At 44.7% G+C, this 18,872-nt stretch overlaps 1 protein-coding gene across 1 annotated transcript in view; it reads right to left on the bottom strand.

Moving 5' to 3' along the window:
• The window catches only part of pkn1b (protein kinase N1b), a gene marked incomplete at both ends in the record, with an annotated part of 20,683 nt that extends 15,808 nt beyond the window's left edge, over positions 1-4,875 (bottom strand). The window contains 3 exons of the mRNA XM_080855740.1: positions 495-640; positions 1,276-1,576; positions 4,777-4,875. Coding sequence (XP_080711866.1) covers positions 495-640; positions 1,276-1,576; positions 4,777-4,875 — 546 coding nt within the window. The remainder of the gene's footprint in view (positions 1-494; positions 641-1,275; positions 1,577-4,776) is intronic.
• Between the last annotated feature and the right edge of the window lie 13,997 nt (positions 4,876-18,872).

The following is an 18,872-nucleotide window of genomic DNA, read 5'->3' as shown; positions in this document are numbered from 1 at the left end:
TGTTAAAATGCGCTATACATATTGTTACAACGATAGAAGCACTAACTATTACCAAAAAGAAACCTATACACTCAAACGATGGAAAAAAAAAGGCAGCAAGGAAGAAAGTGGACTAATCTATAGAAACACAAATATCAGATGATTGATTTGGTCAGTTAAGAAAAGGTGAGGTGGGAGATTAAGTGATGAAAAAAAAAACTAAACCCTGGATATGTAAAAGCTTAAAAGGACTTTGATATCAAAAACTGACAACAGTGATGTCAGTGATTCAAAAGGCGCTTAGACAGGCAGTGTGCAGGCCCATGCACGGCTGCCTCCCTGTCTGACTGCACAGGCTTTACAGAGGGTCACTGAGTGGGTGTATTTGTGAATGGATGAAGACGTGGATGAATCAAAGACTTCATGAGTGACTGAGATGGTTAGCAGAAGTGTGAGTGAGTAAATGACGAAGAGGGTGACTGAGGAAGACTCATTAAAGGGCAGGGACACGGTACCTTGGCGGCTCCATTGGCGTAGATGGGGATCATGTTTTCTGCCCCCTGCTTCACTTTCAGCTCGATGTTCAGCTGCCGCTGCAGGGCCGCGATCCGGTGCTCGTTAGCAGAGGGGCGACTGACTGTCCCCGGAGAATGGGGGTCATCTGTGGAGGTCAAGGTTTAAAGGTCACACATTGCCAAGCAGTACTATAGCCATAAGTTCAAATCAATACAAATTCACTAAGGTGCAGCCTGTGTCTACTGACCTACTTAGACAGTAAGGCTGGAACTCATTAGCATTTTGCTAATTCAAGTGCTCCACCACACTCCTCTCCCTCGAAATCAGTATCTGCAGTCCTCAAACTCACATTAAATGAGTCACGTGAGTCTTATCAAATAATACCCCACCACTGAGCTGAAAATGTCTGATTAAAAATATATGAAAATGTCCTGATTAAAAATAAATCCACAGTCAATTCCAGCAACCCCGGGGAGGCTGTGGCTCTTCTCCCTAACCCCAGAGAAATCTCTTCCACATTTTTGGATGAACCAGTGGGTAAAACTCTGGGTTAATTACAAACCTACAGTCTCCACATACATTCTTTTCAATGCGGGGAAAAGTGGTTCTCATTAGCTGAGGGTGAAAATTGCTATTTATTTTGCAAAAGAATCTGTCAAAAGAAGGCTGTCAGTAAACATTTTAGGCTTTTTTCTATTTTTTTTTTATAAACATATAATCCACCCTTCACCACTTCCAAACTCCACCCATGCCACATCTCTGAGTGCCTATAAATCTCACCTCTGCTCTCATCGTGGCCTTTTACCACGATGTGTGCGTCCAGCTCCTGGAGCTGTGTGTGCAGGCTGTCCAGCTTACGCCCTGACGAGCGCAGCTGGCTGTCCACCTGCTGGGCCTGACGCTTGTCCGTGGAGGCGCGACGCAGGTTCTCTGCGCCCTCCTTGATCTTAAGCTCCTTGCGGATCTCCCTGCGGATGCGCTCCCGCTGCTCCTCCAGCCGCTGCTGCACGTTGGAGTCGGACAGGTCCGAGCTCTGGTCCAGGCCCAGCTGCTCCAGTACCGACAGCCCATCCGGGTCGCTCTGCGAGGGAATGAATGGACAGAGAGAGAAAGAGTGAGGGGGGGTAGAGAAAATTCTGTCGGAAGATTCAGTGGCCACAGAGATGCTAATTGCATTAGCAAACTCGCTGGATGGAGCTGAATTGTCATATTGTGTTGCAGGATATGAGCCTAATGGGCGGGCTGACTGAACTGGCATCCAGCACTGTGCCTCCCTGCCTGCATGATTCTCAAAATTGGAACCAATACTGACGAATCACTGGGGATTAGCTGACCGAGACACTGGCCCCATCTCAAATCTGTTGAAACATTCGACACAAAGAAAACACGCGACACATGACAATGTCAGAGGCCCTCACAAGCAGCATGAGTGAGCGCTCGGAGAAAGCCCAGCCAGACTTCGTGCGATTGCAGGCACGTGCCCCAACTTAGGACCCATTATCTCACAAAGAGCCTCACATCCAGCCAGGCCGTGGTGTTGTAACACCAATAAAGCCCTCTGAACCAATCCGCTAAACACTCTTGCATAGCTAAGAGGGCTGGGCTAGTTTTGGGGGCACCGAGAGAGCAGGGATCAGCTTTGGGAAAATTATTTTCTGTTCGAAGGGCCAGCTCTCTCCGGGCTGGAGGTTAAACAGTGGGCCGCCAGATTGAGCCAGATCCAGAGAGAGTTCCCATCTCTCAGCAGTCCATGCTAACAAGATTAGCACTGATCCCTGCAGCGCTAATTGAGACAGAGATTGATCTAAGAGCGTTTCTGATCAACACAGTTAACTAAGACAGACACTCTGTCAGCATAGCTATATTTACCTAAATTCCCCTCACACTGAATGTATGAAACTCACAAACCCATTCACAAACACACACAAAAACACACATTCATATAAACACATACAGATACACATACGCATACATACACAAACACATACAGAGAAATGCATGCTTTGTTTTCATAGTAATGCATAAATATACAGTACATGATCATGTGATTACGTACACTAAGCCACACAGTCATCCACTCATGCATGCACACACACACAAACACATGTGTGCACTCACACAAACCAGTAAGAAAGCTTAATATAAGCTTCCAGCAGACCGTTTAGAGCTGTCACTCTCATAAGTGCTGCAGGCCGGCAGTCCATCACTATTCGTGATTATGACCACTCAGGCTCTCTCAAGGCTGAGTTGGCAGTCTAAAGCTCATTCCACTACCACTTCAGTTATCACACATCGTATCTTAAGTTGTGAGGTGTCCACACTTTCTTGGCAGTGGCTGAGGTTATGCCAGTTATGTGTTAGCACAGGCAATGAGTCTCTGTGGTAAGACATGGCGCAAAATGGCTACCGAAGGACACCCATCTTCCACGACACTAGAGCTGTCACACCATTTCCTCTCTCTTTAGATATAGCAGCTTCATAGAACAGAATGGAAATATACTGATTAAATCAAGCCTTCTAAATAAAGTTAAACTAGTGATTACATTAATGTATACGACTCGTTGGCTGCGGCAGAAAGGTGCAGCAGAATCAGGATCTGAGACACAAACACACACATACAAACACACACATACACATGTAATCACACACATACGCACACATCTTCGCTGATAACTTGGACAGGTAAAACTACAAGTGAGTTACTATTATTATCAGGTGACATTGAAGCTACTGCTATATGAATACACAACATGGCGTAAAAAAAAACATCTAAATGAGGAAGCACATTGGCGGCCATGATACATTATCTCGAATCACAGATTACAGACCTAAAAATAAAACTAATAGAACAATAGCTTAACTTTGAAAAAGGTTTGCAAATATAACATAACATGCTGACTATACAGTTACAGAAAGAAACAGTGTCTGGAAGAGGGCAACCAAAACCACAAATGAAGAAACACACATATACACCCACACTCACACAAGCCATATCATTTCTGAGCATAGCTCCCTACCAGTGGGTCAAACTCTGCGCTTTCATTTGGACTGTTGCAGGTGTCTTGCTCGGCAGGGCCCACGCTTATTGCTCCCTCGCTAGCCATGGCCCCACAAGCGCCCTAGTCCTCCCAGATACGGTCCCTACTGCACCTGCTAGACAGGTCCAAACCCCTGTCCCCGTCCCCCGACTCTCAGTCCTGTTTGGTAAAATGTCCAAATCTGGTGCCTTCGACCAGGAATCCAGAGTAAAGTATGCCTAACAGAGATACCGAGAAAGAAAGTGAGAAAGGAGTGAAGAGACAGAGGCTCAGCCCCACCCCTGTTTCCTGTTCATTTCTACAAAGTGAGCAAGAGAGGGGGAGAGAGAGAAAGAGAGAGAGAGAGAGAGCTGTCACATACAATGAGACAGCACGAAGCCTCACAGCTTCCCGCCTTCACCCATTTCTTCTGCATAGCGAGCACTAACTTCACATCCTCACACTCAAACCGAGACAGTTAGATACGCATCAGTGGGTCTGTTACAGAAGAAGCTGAATCATCGAAATTGGAAGTTTGTATTCCTGACTTTATCAAATGTCTCAAACGCACTTTGGAAATGCACAGGTTCTGAAAGTTTATAGGTTTAACAAAGTGACAATCGGCACACGTTTGGTATTGTCACCATCACACTTCCTGAAATCTAACAGAGGGAAAGAGAACAGCAGACACAAATAGATGGCAGCACGTGGAGAGGAGGAACCACAGATACTGGTGGTCTGATAGAGGTTAAAGAGAGAGAGAAAGAGAGAGAAAGAGAGAGAGAGAGAGACAGAGAGACAGAAAGGGACGTAGCAGGAAGGGGAAATGTAGAATGGCAGTATGAGGCAGTATCTCAAATGGCCAACTTAAGATGACATTTGCGCAGACCCCCCTCTCTCTCTCTGCCATCATTGTGTATCAGTGATTCACACATCACGTGCCGATTGCCAGCCACGCCACAGGGAGGGCAGAGAGGGCCCAGGACTCACGGCTCCGCCCCAGCCTCACAGAGGAGGAAGTGAAACCACCCCACATTCACAGCAAAGTACTTCCTGAGTGCAGACCGTTCACATATGTACAAACACACATACACTTGCCATGTGTATCATAAACTGACACACACACACACACAGTAAACCCATGACAGAACACAGTAGTGTGCTACCAGAAAAGTTGAAAACAGAGTTTTTTAACGAGAGAAGTACTGCTTTGACTCACTGCTCACCAACCAAGAGGCTTCTATGCCAGAGGAAGAGTACCTACACTGGCAACGATCCGCATCCATGACAGGCAAGGAGTGCTGGAACGTCTCCTGTTTGTGCACGCATGTGTCACAGAACATCGCTGAGCAGGAGTGTGCATCAGCACTGTTCTTCGCTCTTTGGCTTTTCTCTGCCACTGAGACCAGCGGGTCTATATATATTCAACCCTCTTTAGTTCTCTCTCTCTCTCTGTCTTTGTAACAACAGCCCACAATAAGAGGAACTCATCAAACCATCAAGCTAAACTTCCTGAAGTAAAAGCACAACTAATACTGATGTCTACCTGTGCTTATTTACATGTGATGTGGACAAATAACTGGATGTGTGTGGGAGAGAGAGAGAGTGAGACAATGTGCGTGTGTATACAGTATGTGTGTGAAACAGTTGGCCAAAACTCCGCTACAGGAGTGGGGCAGCAATCACAGGGCAAAGCTAGATTTGCTCCAGTCACAGTGGCAGTATGTCCTGGGCTGAGGGCTGTGTGGTGATGTGCGTCGGCCAAGCCACACACAGACAGTATGAGCCATGTGAGGACCCAGGACCGTCCCTCCAATGAAGTTTTAATGGCTTGTCGGTTTCGAGCACTGCTATATATAGACAAAAAAGCCTCTCATCCACAGCCCGGCTCACTGCCTCTTCCACACACAGTTCACTCTGGGTTATTCAAAGAGAGTGTGTGTGTTTGGGGGGGGGGGGGGGGGGGGCTACATATGTTTGTGCAGGAATGCATGTATATGTCTGGATAAGTGCATGTCATTATATGTGTCAGTGATCATACAGTATACGTATGTGTTCATGTGTGGGTGAGTATTTTAGTCAGCTTCTTGCTCAAACACCTTCAGCACAGCACCTCTCAGGCATGCTGCACACTAACTGTGTGATGGCTTTCTGCTGTTTGGTCAATTAATGTACTGAGCCATCATTACATAAGGACAAGCTTCATATCAGCACTTCCGGATTTTAACGATATTATGTGGTAAATCGGTAATTATGAGAAATGACAGGGGAAAAAATAATGAAGGGGGAATTAAAATGATGTTTCATTAAGCCAACTGACCTTCAGAGGGTGACATGCCATTCGGGGGGAGAACATGCACCTGTTTATGAGGCCCTTGTTTGAGGTGATGTAACACAACATAAAATAGAATAAGATGGATTATCATAAATAATGTACAAAATGATGAACTTATATGTCTTTTAGGACATCATTTGCGAGCATGCCATTATGTGGGTAAGACACAACACATACACACACGAACATACAAAGGCAAACAGTCACATAGAGATAAACAAATAGAGTGGAGGGGTTTTGTCTCATCTGAATTCCCCTCACATACCCGTCTCTACACAACCCAATTCAGCAGCAGCCCCTGGATTTGGGTTATGTGAGGCTGGGGGCCTTGCAGAGAATTCCAATTACTTAGCCCACCACTCAAACACACACGCACACACAAACGCGTACACACAAAACACACACACAGGCTACCTCAAAAACCCAGTGTCTACGCTTAAGCACCGCTCAGGAGAGGCTAACAAATCAGAGACACACAGCAGGAGTTAGAGTGAGCACACGTCAGGCAGTGGCCATGAATAAAATAGCAGTTACTGATGCTCCAGCCATAAGTGCAAGGACTTCTAGTGCAGCAGCACAGCCTGTGCTGAGCCTCTGCAGTGGCAGGTGGGTAGACACTTGAGGAAGAGTAGGAGACACCCAGACAGTGGCAGTGCTGCCTTGTAATGTCTCTATAATGACGAATGGTGACACTGCTCATCACCACTGTCTTCACACCTATACGAACAGATATCCTGTCATGAAACAGATGGCCCAGTGATCCTTAAAAGCCCTCTGTGTAAAGGGGAATAAGCCACAAGTCAGTGTTGGTTATGTCTGGGCTCTGGTTTTCTTTTTCCAAGGGTGGCCTGCAAAAGCTTACGGGGTGTGGGGAAACTGAGACACTGCTGTATCCGAGGACACCAGCGTTTGTGTCTGCTCGTGTGCGACCATGAGGGTGTATGCATATTTGTGAGCCCGCTGTATGAACCGTGCGTGTATGTGTGTGTGCGTAGACGTCAGCTGCATAAAAGGGCCTGCACAGCTGGTGCAGCAAGATCACCATGAATGGTGTCATTGTGAGGCAGTTCATCCTCTTAAGAGACTGTTTGTGTGAATGCACTGCCAAGAGCTGTGATGGGGGCAGGCTAACACAAAACGAGGTCAGAAATGTGAGCAAGCTCATCCAGAGAGGGGACCTGCAGCAGAGGAGCAGGGCACCAAATGAAGAAGGACAGGCCTGTGTTCGGACGCAGCTGGGCCTGAAATTTGCCAGTACTGTTGTCAAAGCCAAATGCCAATGTGATCCCTCTGAATGATTTGAACTGGTGGCCATTGTGTTGCAAGGTCTTTGCAAAAACTTTTTGCAGTGCTCATCCGATGTCTGAAAAACAGATGTTGGACTCGTGGCAGTGTCCTCTGAATAGTGGTTAGACTATGGAGAGGTGTCCCCACATAACCCTCCACACTGTGTTGGATACAGTGCAGACAAAAGGGTCATGTGATCTTAGAAGAAGGTCAGCTGGAACTCCCTACTGTGTCCCACAAGTTCTGGGACTGTGTCCCACAAGATATCCTCCAGCTCCAAATTTTATTTTTATTATACAACTACCACCAGTTCTGTTCTTGAAAGACTGTCTTTCCCTGATGCGCTCCATTACAGGTTATCAGTTTATGACGTGGTGCAAGGTCTCTGTGTACCCCTCTATGAGCTGCATTGAGGTAAGTGGTTCACCCACGATGGGTGAGGCAGTAGTTGATGAGAATGTTTCATCATCAACCCATTTTATAACATGATGAGCACTTTGGTAATCATGAAGTGTGTTTTTTTTTTATCTCTCTGAGGACTGTTTTGCAATCAGTAGTAAATCCGGAGGGAGTGGGGTGAAGTTCAATAAATTTGAACACCACCACCCCCTGGCTAAATTGAGTGGGGGTTGGGCGTGGCTGTCTGTGAGTCTGCACGCCACCCCACAGCACAGAGTGTAGATTGTGATGCTTTCCCTATTCAAATGTGTGGCAGCTCACTCACACCACCCTGGGCAGAGACGACCGGCAGTGCAGTGGAACGAGGTTACAGCACAAACACAAGTCTACAAGTGTAGATCGAGTGCTTGGGTGGGCACTGGGAGGTCATGGTGTGTCTGCTCTGCAACAGGCCCTGTGAGCCTCCATGCGTATTTCCTGGGTGGGTCAGATGTGCAATGTGTGTGAAGGCTGAAGTGATATAAGGCAGGAGGTGACCTCACCAAGGTGAACCCAGTGTTCTCCTTGAGGCACAGAAATAGTCCCTAAAACAGCATAGTAAATATGCGAGTGTGCAGCATTCAACATCATTCGCCTGTGGGTGAGCGTACACATCGTTTTTTTTATTTTTGCACACTTAAGCATTTTCAACCAGTCCTGGACAAAAGCCACAGCAGATGCAAAGAGAACTATCACCACAGTCTCTCTCTCTCTCCCTCTCTCTGTCTTTCCCTTGTTCCACTTTTCTGCTTAAGTGAAATATGGAGCTCAGACACACATCTAGGACACCTGAACGCCACAAAGGCCTTCCACGACACCTGAACCATTCAATGATACAGGCCCACAATTCGGGAACACGATGTGAAGGGCGCTATGAAAAATGAATAAATGTCAACCTGATTTCTAATGGCAATTGGAAGGGGAGGTGTGGTGTGGGCGCAGTGGGGGTGAAAAGCAGATTAAAAATGATTATGGCGTCGGGTTAAGAGCCTCTCTGATAAAGCAGATGATAATCCCTGTCTTTACTTCTGCTGATGATTTAACAGCCATCAATGAACAGGCCTGGCAAGGAGAGAAATAAACAGCCACAAACATTTCACAAACAAAGTGTCTTTGTGTACAAAAAGGACATGCAAGCATACATGTGGCGGATTGCATAACCAGCAAAAACACCCAACCCATGGCACTGCTTCCCCCGCTGCTGCAGTCTGGAGACTGGAATGAAGTTCTTAGACACAAAGAGGATTCAAATGCCACTGGGGGATAACGTGAGGGGATAGAGAGGCCTTTTAAGCGGAAGCTGGGGAAAAAGGAACGAGATTTGGATCAAAGGTGCCGAGAGCTGCTGGGCCAATGTCAGTGGCCTGCTGGTGAGGGCAGAGCATGCCAGGGCACCCAAAACAGGCAGAAAACCAAAGCAGCCAGATCTCTAATAGACAACGGGAGTCAGGCCATGTACAGTATAAGGGCCTTTACTTTTGAAGCCCATAATTTACACCAAAGGAAGAACCAGCAACACATTTAGTTTTGTTGAAGATGTAAAGAATGGTGATATTGATCCCAAGATACAGGGCATGGAAACATCGGCTCAGGTCATGTATGGGAAACTATGTGTCTTTTTCAATACCATCCCCTGAGAAGTCGTCCCCAGGGTGAAACCTTTTATTTCTGCTTTCCAAACCATTGAAGTTATTCTATTTGTCTTTCCATGTATGTGTTTCCTCACTGTGAAAACAAACCGAATATGAGCAATATCCAAGGCTCGCACAACACAGCTAATAGGCTAACTAGATGATCCTCTCTCTGGGTAACCAATAACAGTTCCATGACCCTCTCTCTTCTTTCTGGCGCTGTGCTCCTGTTTGAGCTCCTGTTTGTGCTCCTTTTCATCTATGAGGGAACATTGTGATCTCAAGGCTGTCAGCACTACTTTCATAAACAACACCTGTACAAATAAGCAAAAAAGTGACCCAAATTGTAAGTAGGCGGGGTCAAAACAATGTCATAGGTCTTGAGTAACTGAGAGTGTGCATGGCAAATCAATATGTTTGTTGTACTCTCTTTCCTGAATGTCTGCATTTAAACTGGGCAACCATTGTTACATTAGTATTCAATCAATTTTATATTAAATTATTATTGCCTAAATGAGGAATAGTCAATAGTCTGTAAAAATGGGTTTGACAGGGGGTCAATTAAGTTGCTGTTTAGAAATGTCACATTTGACAAAAGCCACACGTGTATACTTAAACCAAGGTATAAAAATGTCTTCAAGTAGTTTGTAGACCCATAAACCATATTTACAGCTACAAGAAAAACAAAACCAGATCAGCTGTGGTTGGATGTGGAGTGGGGGTGGTGGCTCTCGTGTCCTCGTCCCTTGGCAGCTGGACAGGCGGTGGGTCTGAGAGGCTGGATTGCTCGCCCGTCTTAATCCCCAGCCAACATGGGAGGTGCCTGGGGGCTGAAGGGGGCTGTCCAAGTCACAGTCACCGTGGCAGTCGAGACTGACTGACTGCATCATTTTGGGCCCCTCTAATCCTATTACACCCCTACAAGATGGGCTAAGACAGCTGGGACCCACAAATGTTGTTGTGAATAAGGTGCAAGCCGTCCTGTGGTGCTGCACACAGACACACGTGCCCGCATCAGGTGTCTGGAACCCCTCATGGCTCTCAGGATGTTTGGGAACTGAGGGTTTTCCAGAGACCATTACCCTGACCAATGGACCAAACAAACGTCTCGGGTCTCCAACACAATCAATAAAAGTAATTGTCAAAAAGCCGAGACAGACATCTCTGGGAGGGAGGACTCATTATGCAAAATGATTGACCTCAGCCTTAGTGGACCCGCCTCTGGGCTTTGAAGAACTGAATTTATACCAAAAATTATACGAGAAGGGACTGTGTACATATATATTTTTTTGTGATATGCACTCACAGAGCTACGGAACCAGCAAAGCTCTCGACCCTGACTGCACTGAGTCTCGCAGGAAAACAGCTGAGAGGGGCTCTGGAGGAGGGACGTACATGCAAACATGACTCAGAGATCAGAACAAAGGAGCCAGAGGAAGAATGAGAGATACAGGATTGCTGATAGAGGGTGTCCTTTAATGGAAAGCTGAATTGAGGCGGGCAGAGAGGACTTACGATAATGGAGAACAGAATGGCAGAGTGGGACAAAGAGAAGGGCAGTAACAGAAGGGGGAAGAGAGAGATAGAGAGAGAGAGAGAAAGAGAGAGTTGCTATGGGGAACTGAGGCCAACTGGGAAAATCTGACAATCATTTCAGACACACTTCCTTCCTTTGAATCCACTGTCTCCTCTGCACAAAGTGAGCAGCTCCTGTGGACTGTGGCCTGAGGGTGAGTGAAAATAGAGCAATCATGCCCAATCATTGCTCTGTCCTAGACTGCCATGTGCAGCCATGGGGTCAGTTCATCAGCATCCACTCCACAGCCTTGCTCACTTGAACTCAATCAAACGAAGAGCAGACCACAGCAGTCCTTCCAATCCTGTCCCCACACCACCCCCCCCCCCCCCCCCCCACACACACACACACCCCTCAATGCCTCTGCATGAATCATTGCAAATAAAATAGTCTGATTGTTTGCAATTGGAAGTCTTTTTTTCTAGCAATGCAAGATCTAAGCGGTAGTTTCTCTTGTACTAAAAAACGGTTTAGTTTTCCAGCAATGGAAAGAGAAGGGCTACAACAGAGAAGGAGGAACTTGTGTAGAAGTGCAAAACATGACACACTATGCACCAATTTGGTAATTGAGGGGGGGAAAAGTTTCCTCACCTTAGCGATTCTCACCACCCACATACATAAAGAACTCTGAGGTCCACAATGGTTTAAACTACTCTCTGCAAATACAGACTGAGCCAGATATCCCTTTGGGCAAACTTACTTGCGAGGCTCTCATGTTCCTGTCACATGACACCAGCATTGACTATCCTGAGCACAGGTGCACCATCACTTCCTTGCCTATATCCACTGACCTCGGCCTCAAACTATTTTCCTATATGACTGAAGCACTAGCATGGAACTGATCACTAACAACAATGACCATAAAATCAAGCTGAACACGATATGTCTGACCATCCTGAAGTGAGGTGTTAGGTTCTGGCATGGGTTTAAGTGAGGTGCTGTTCAATTTTTCAGCAGTTCTCACAGGAGTGACCTGACGATCCAAGTGTGCAGTTTCCTGAGCTGGAGTTGCCATCTGCAAGGCTGTGTAGTAACTCAATCCCACTGTCATCATATGCCTGCCTGAGAGACAGAGCTTACAACTTTAAACTACTACAGAGATGAGTAAACTACCGCTTTCCCAAAACAATTAACATTAAATCATAGGGGTGCTGATGACACTTTGTCCACTAAAAACGAATATCTATTTAGTAAAAATGATTCAATAAAAGGTATTTTCTTAATTCTAAAGTATTTTTTGAACTGCACAAAAGGCCTCTTTGTGTACGCTATTACAGTTTCATAACCCATGCAGTGACTGTTGACAACTAAATAACATTATCCACTTCGAATAAGACATATTCAGATGTTATGACATCAAATTCAATCTCAACAACACTACGTGAGGTGAGGGCAACCCTTTCCTTTACCTGCAGAATTACATGCTTATGACCGGGACACTCACCTGTATCGAGTCATTGTTGGCCATGTTTTATTGTGCGTTATTTGCAACCGTTATAACAATTTCAATGCCACACTGGTCTCAGTCCAATGACCGGTGCTTGTGATGGGAAGTTTAAGTCTCTGCCAAGGATCGTCAGATCATAGCTTCAGTTAATGGTGGACGAAATTCCATTTCTAAATGCGTCTTCCAATATGTGCGAAAACCTTCCGGAGGGACATCAGGTAGGCAAAATGTATTTGCCTCACAGAAGACCACAATGCACGGCCAGACGATACGCCTGAAGCACACTGTCGAATCTCCACATCGCTGACAGGCAAACCCCTATTGCGGACAACATTGTCTTGCACTGTTGCACTGATAGTTATAAGCGCAAAATTGAGCACAGAAAAAGTTGGAGACACAAAACATAGATCACATGCCAGATGCCAACGTAGAACCAAACGCCGGTTGCTCTCGGGGACGTTAGATGACTAGCCTACCACGGTCTCCCATTCGATTCAAAATGATTGAAATCATTCCGGAACACCATTTCGTCCATTCTGCAGTAGGATACACACACAGGGTAGTCTACTTCGACATTCGACGTTGACACTGTCGCCACCTTATAAGCCATTCGTTATTTCCATTCCGGTAGCTCCAATCCTAGCTTGGCAAAGTCCTCACTGAAAACAAACTGTAGACATTTTTCAGGACCAGCAGTGATATCTCAAAACAGCAGCGCACCCGGTTTGCTTTTGTCAGCGCGGAGACAATTGACATGACTAAGAGGGCCCCCTCTGATAAAAGTCCTGCTGATGCTCGCGCATTCGGATGAGCGGCGGGATCGAAAGGAATAGCGAGCGGTCTGCGTCGGTCATGTGACGTGTTTATTACAAACCGTGGTGTTTTTTTCAATCTTAGGAATCGGCTAAGACCAACTGTTGATACTTAAGCGATTTTTCACTTTATTATTATTAATTATAATAATAATAAAACAAATAGTAGTATTCCCACAGCCTTTACCCTCGTTTAATTATAGGCTATATCATTTATAACTGGTTATTCATTCATTCATTATTATTGTATTTTTATGTATTTTATTACACTACTAGTGTTGGTAGAAGTGCTAATGGCAGCAGCCTAGTATTTACCTTGACCCATAGACAATAACAATGTGCAATGGAGGCGAAAAAGCATAGGCTACATCCAAATGCTTTTCACTGTGGGTGTAATAGGTAATATAAGTTAGATAATATAATTTACTTTCACCTTTTGGGTAACAAGAAGAAGAGGAAGAAGTAGAAGAAAAGAGAGGAGGAGGAGGTTAAGAGCTTAGCCATATAAAAATAGTTCTTCATCACTTGGTAAGCTTCAGCTTCCCTATTTGCTCGTCGTTTAGGCTGCAGTTTAGGCCATATATCAAGTACATAACCCTTTTAAATGGTATGTGTCTCCGGTTGGCCATGGACTAGTGTTAATTGCCGCACTGGTTTTAACGAGACTACCCTTAGTGAGCAGCCTTGCCTATTTAATAAATACGGCGCGCTCCCTAGCGGCAGGCTGCGTTTCATGCGTCATAGCAAGATAACCAAGAGGTTGTAGACCTACTGATGATTCAGTCGATAATTGTGTCCAGACACATGCAGAGGAGAGCCTGGGCGGAAGTAACACTCCTGTTTTCTCCGAGTATAATGATGATAGGCAGGCGTCCTTAGGTCAACACATATAGCATTTAAACTTAATTTAGATGCCACACTTATTCTTGTTACATCTTTTATCACAGTTATAGCTGATACTATTTTTGATGTTTCTGTGTAAATTCCATTAGTGGTTGATATTTTCATGTAAGGGGTCAACTTGTATGTTATGTATGTTTATACTGTTTTTCGTGGAATTGAGAAATGGAAGAGCCGTTTTTGTGTAATGTAAATATCCTTGGGCGTATTATAGATAGTGGCCAAAACCTGGGCTAAAGTGAAGATGGGCCCCTATTTGGATGTGAAACGATTTGACTGATGAATAAACACATTTTGTAAGATAAAAACATATAAATGCAAAGACTTACTGTTATATCTATCTAAAAAAGCAAATGTAAAAAGTTATGTATGATAACAGACATACACTAAAGAATGATACAACCCAGCAGTATTCTAACCAAAAGAACACATTTTCAAAGAACATTATTTTATGTGGTAAAATATTGGCATTGTTGGAGGTATACCACAATGCCATAATATGCCTCTAACTTTCGACCCGGGACAAAAGTAACATTGCAGTTGTTCCTCTGTATCCGAAATAATAATTAAACTATTTAGTCCAGGTCTGTAATGCAATGATATCTAACAGAGGACAGTTGCAGGTTGTTATTCACAAAATACTTGCTTTCAGTCTCGTACGATCTCTTTGTAGATCACATTCAATAAAAATGTTTTACTTTCGTCCCGGCACCCCCTTAAGCAAAATTAATTTAACAAGAGGACCAGTGAGTTTCTGTTTGAACAACCATTTATTTTCAGATGAGCAATATAATTTTCACATTTACGTTACAAAAGACTTCTATACAGTACATTTCCAGTCATGAAGCATAAGCACAGTCTTACAGATATCAAATCTCCAAAAGTATCAAAACTATCATGACTGTCTCAACAATACAGATTCCAAAAATAATAATCTTCAACGATCAAATCTATTTAATCAAACAGACATACTGGGCCTACTCAATATAAACAAGGCAAGGAACTCAAATTCTAGATTATCCTCCCTGAAACATTCTGTGTATTGTTTTTCTAGAACTGTTGTCATTTTTCTTTGCCAGGTCGTATCAAGAACTTCAAAATGTTCTTCAGAAAAGAAATACCTATCAACATCCACTCTGAAACAATGCAATGAAATTGTCTAATGTAAATGACGGAAAATGTTCTTTCGTTTTATAATGTCTAGTCTATATATGGGTTATCTATTGCAAATCAGAAAAAAGGCTTTGCATTGCTTATGATAAAAGTAAATTACATGCATACGTACCTCCATTTACCTTCATGATGGGAAATTGATGACCTCATGCCATAGAGATCTGATAAATGAATGGTATTCTTACCTTATAATTTTTACTTTGAGAATATACTCAATAGACTCTCAAGTGGAACTGCTGGGCTAAAATGCCACAATTATTAGAGTGGACTCTTCTAAAGACAGTTCTAAATACAGGGATACATTATCCCACCCCATGTCCCTCTTGTTCTGCCAGAGGTGCCCCTTCAGAAAACAGACACCACGCAAACGCTAATCGTGTGAATAATAGGAAGACTAGGAACACTCCATGGCAGAGCTATTAATGTTACTGATGACAAATACTGTCCTCAGACTTGAAAGAGTCATCATTTACAGTACTCAGTAGGAGTCATCATTTACAGGAGAGGGGGGGACAATGCTGTCTAGGTGACACTTCACATAAATATTTTGCTACCTAACAGCTAAACCATAAGGAATTGCAATATATAATTTATAAGAAACAACCTAGATATAATGATCACGATAGGATCATATTTCATAAATATGAATCATTTAGGCATAAATAAATATTTAATTTATAGAGTAGATTCGAAAATACTTTACCAGCAGAAAAAAACAACTATATCTCCTGAGTAGAACAGTTACTGGATATATGAAGAGAAAAAAACATACTACAGACGGTAGGTGGCAGCACAACTCAGTCTATAAAAGCAACATTAGGCTACTCATAATGAATTCCAAACACATGTAGCCTACACACAATGAAGTAAAATGAATTGGAAAGTTATATTGCTTATACGCGTTAGACTTCAGATTTATATGTAAAACAATTTCAACAGAAACACAGCAGTAGTGCCCTATCCAGTAATCATCTTGTGGTTTTTCAACGTTGAAAGGGGGGGTTAGTGCAGTACAATTATATTACGGTATTTGTAGCATTACCATTGCGTATACAGATGCCTTCATGAATCATGATGGTTTTCTCGATTTGTTCCGCACAGTTCTGGTATTATTAACTGTCGTCTTTCATACGTCTCCCTTTCTCTGCCATCATGACATCATCCGTAGTCTCGGCAACCCATTGAAACAGACGGACCCAGGAAATGAGGTAATGGCAGTGGAATGCAGAGAGACAACCCTCACCCCCTGCTAGTCCCCTTAGACAGAAACCCTCTTTACCCCGACTGCCTGTTTCAGGAAAGAGAAAAGGAAGGAAACAAGAAAGTCTTTTCATCCCCATCTCGCTTAACATAATTCAGTAGTCAGTGTATCCCCGGAACCTGTAATCTATCCTGAGCAGTGGCATTAATATTTACACAGGATGTGATGCTTGGTTACAGTGCCTGTTTTGCATTCTGGTATCTCAAACATTTGTAAGCCGTTGCAGGAAGTCCTTTTGTAAATATAAATAAATGAGTCATTGACCCTTAAATAGGATACAGAGAAGCATAGGTAAACCTTGAAATTGCTAGGACTAAACCATACATATCATACCTGACTGATCTAAAAGTCACTAAAAAGTATTTATAAAAAAATGGATAGCTGATATACTGATACCTCACTGGTGTCATTTTAGTTCCTGTGAGGAACCTGGTGAAGAACTACACACTATGTTCTGCTAACAGCCCTGGAAACACTATCTTCAAATGATCTAAGTTTAAAGGTAAAGGACAAAATATTGCTTTTAATGTACGGTCTCATAAGTGCTTGTAGTAGGTATGCACATGTATAGACAGAGAGAGGGACAATGTGGGTGTAGTAGTGAATTATGGGAAGTCTGCGCTCTGAATTGATCCTTGGCATGCACTTATTATTATGAGAATTATTGATTTTCACTTGCAGTTTGCACTGGTTTACAGAGGTTTCAACTGAGATGCACATCGTTCAAGATCCAAGAAGGGACAGATTGATGCATCCTTAATGGTGAGTCTCAACCTCCACTACGGTCCAGTCACCCTGCGGGGAGCTGCCCTGGCTATCTGGCGAGTAGCTGCTAACAGAGGTGACCATGGCTGAAGGGGAGCTGAGAGGGGGCACTAGGTTGGGCCACAGGCTGCTCTCCAGGGGACTCAAGGTGCCCCCACCCTGCCCTGGAAGGAGAAGTAAGGGGGGACAACTTTCCCCTGACAGCAGCAGGGTCTGGTTAATGAGCTTCTGGACCATGTCAACCTTCCGGTTCCAGTCCAGGTCTTGGGGAGGGTGGCGCAGGTTTCCATTGGCCACGCGCAGCGGAAGATCTGTCGGGATGGTGCGCAGCTTTGGAGAGGCGGGCTCGAGATTTTCACTCTCAGCCTCAAAGCTCCCCTCATCCTCATCACACTCATCCTCCTCTTCGCTGGTCTCCATGGCCTCGTAGATGGTGCACAGCCCGGATGAGGGTGAGAGCAGCACTGCAGACTGAGCCTTATGTGCCTGCTGCTGCTGCCTTTGCTGCTGGTGCTGCTGCTCAAGTTCCAGCTGCAGCTGCCACTGTAACATCTGACGGCGCTGCCTGTGCTCCTGCTGCTGCTGCTGGAGCTGGAGCTGGAGAAGCTCCCTCCTCTGCCTCTCCAGTTGCCGCTGCTGCTCCAGACGCTGGCGCTCCTCGTCCAGCCACTGGCGCTTCTGCTGCTCCTGCTCCTCCCGCTGGCGCTTCTGCTGCTCCTGCTCCTGCCGCTGTTGGAGCTGGCGTAGATGCTGCTGGTGCTGTTCCAGCCGGCGCAACTGCTGCGGCTGCTGGTCCCCGACGGCTGTGAGAAAGATACCCCTGAGCGGGGGGTTGGAGGGGAGAGAGTGGCGCTCAGGTGTTTGAGGGCTGGGTGGCTGCTGCTGCTCCCACTGCGTTCTCTGCAGTGGAGCCAGGTAGTGATTGTGATTGATCTCCTCCAGGCTCGTGGGTTGCATGCCTAGTCGGGGTTCCTCATCTGCTTGTGTTGTACTCTTGGGCTCCCCTGCGAGACAGTCAAGATAACTTGGGATGCGTGTTATTGGGAGAGACGTACGCAACAAAGAGGGGGCCAGCAAGAGTGAGGGAGTCAAGGCGTCATTCCACAGGGACTGAACAAAGGAAGAATCACTGGGAACACAAGGCAGGGGTATGAAGAGGACACAAAGCAATAGATGGCTGGAGCACAAATGAAACAAACTCAATCTTGAATCAGTGATGGCAAGGGTGTATCTATAGTTCAGCTGGTAGGACTAGATGCTGGTCAACTGTAGATCTGTTCTGCTTCCTTCGAGCACACACATTACATAAATGGATGGAACTAATTCATCCATGTGTACAGCTATTCAAGTTATTTTGGGGTTGTTTTCCCCTTTCAAACGTTGACTCATCATTCAAAACAATGATGTAGTCATGGTAGCTTATAAAGAACAGTTTCAGTATTGTGATGGACGTGACTGTTCAGTCCAGTGCTAGACTCAATAATCTGCCTCCATCTCTACAAAAACCCAGAAGGGTTTTGGATTAATCTTTATTAAATCCCCAAATGTTAGTGGAACTCAAACCTCATTAGAGGACATTCAATCAAAGATTATCATAAGTACTTGGTTCAAGAAAAAAAATTACTTTGTGCATTGAACACACTTTTATATTATAGTCTTTAGAAAGAAAATATTGAAATGAAACGTAATATCATGAAGAAGCATGGTCAGCAGAAAAAAAAGATTTCCTTGTGAA

This window comes from Sprattus sprattus (genome assembly GCF_963457725.1).
Source record: "Sprattus sprattus genome assembly, chromosome: 18".
Lineage (NCBI taxonomy): Eukaryota > Metazoa > Chordata > Actinopteri > Clupeiformes > Clupeidae > Sprattus > Sprattus sprattus.
This window is presented reverse-complemented; position numbering and strand designations above follow the sequence as displayed.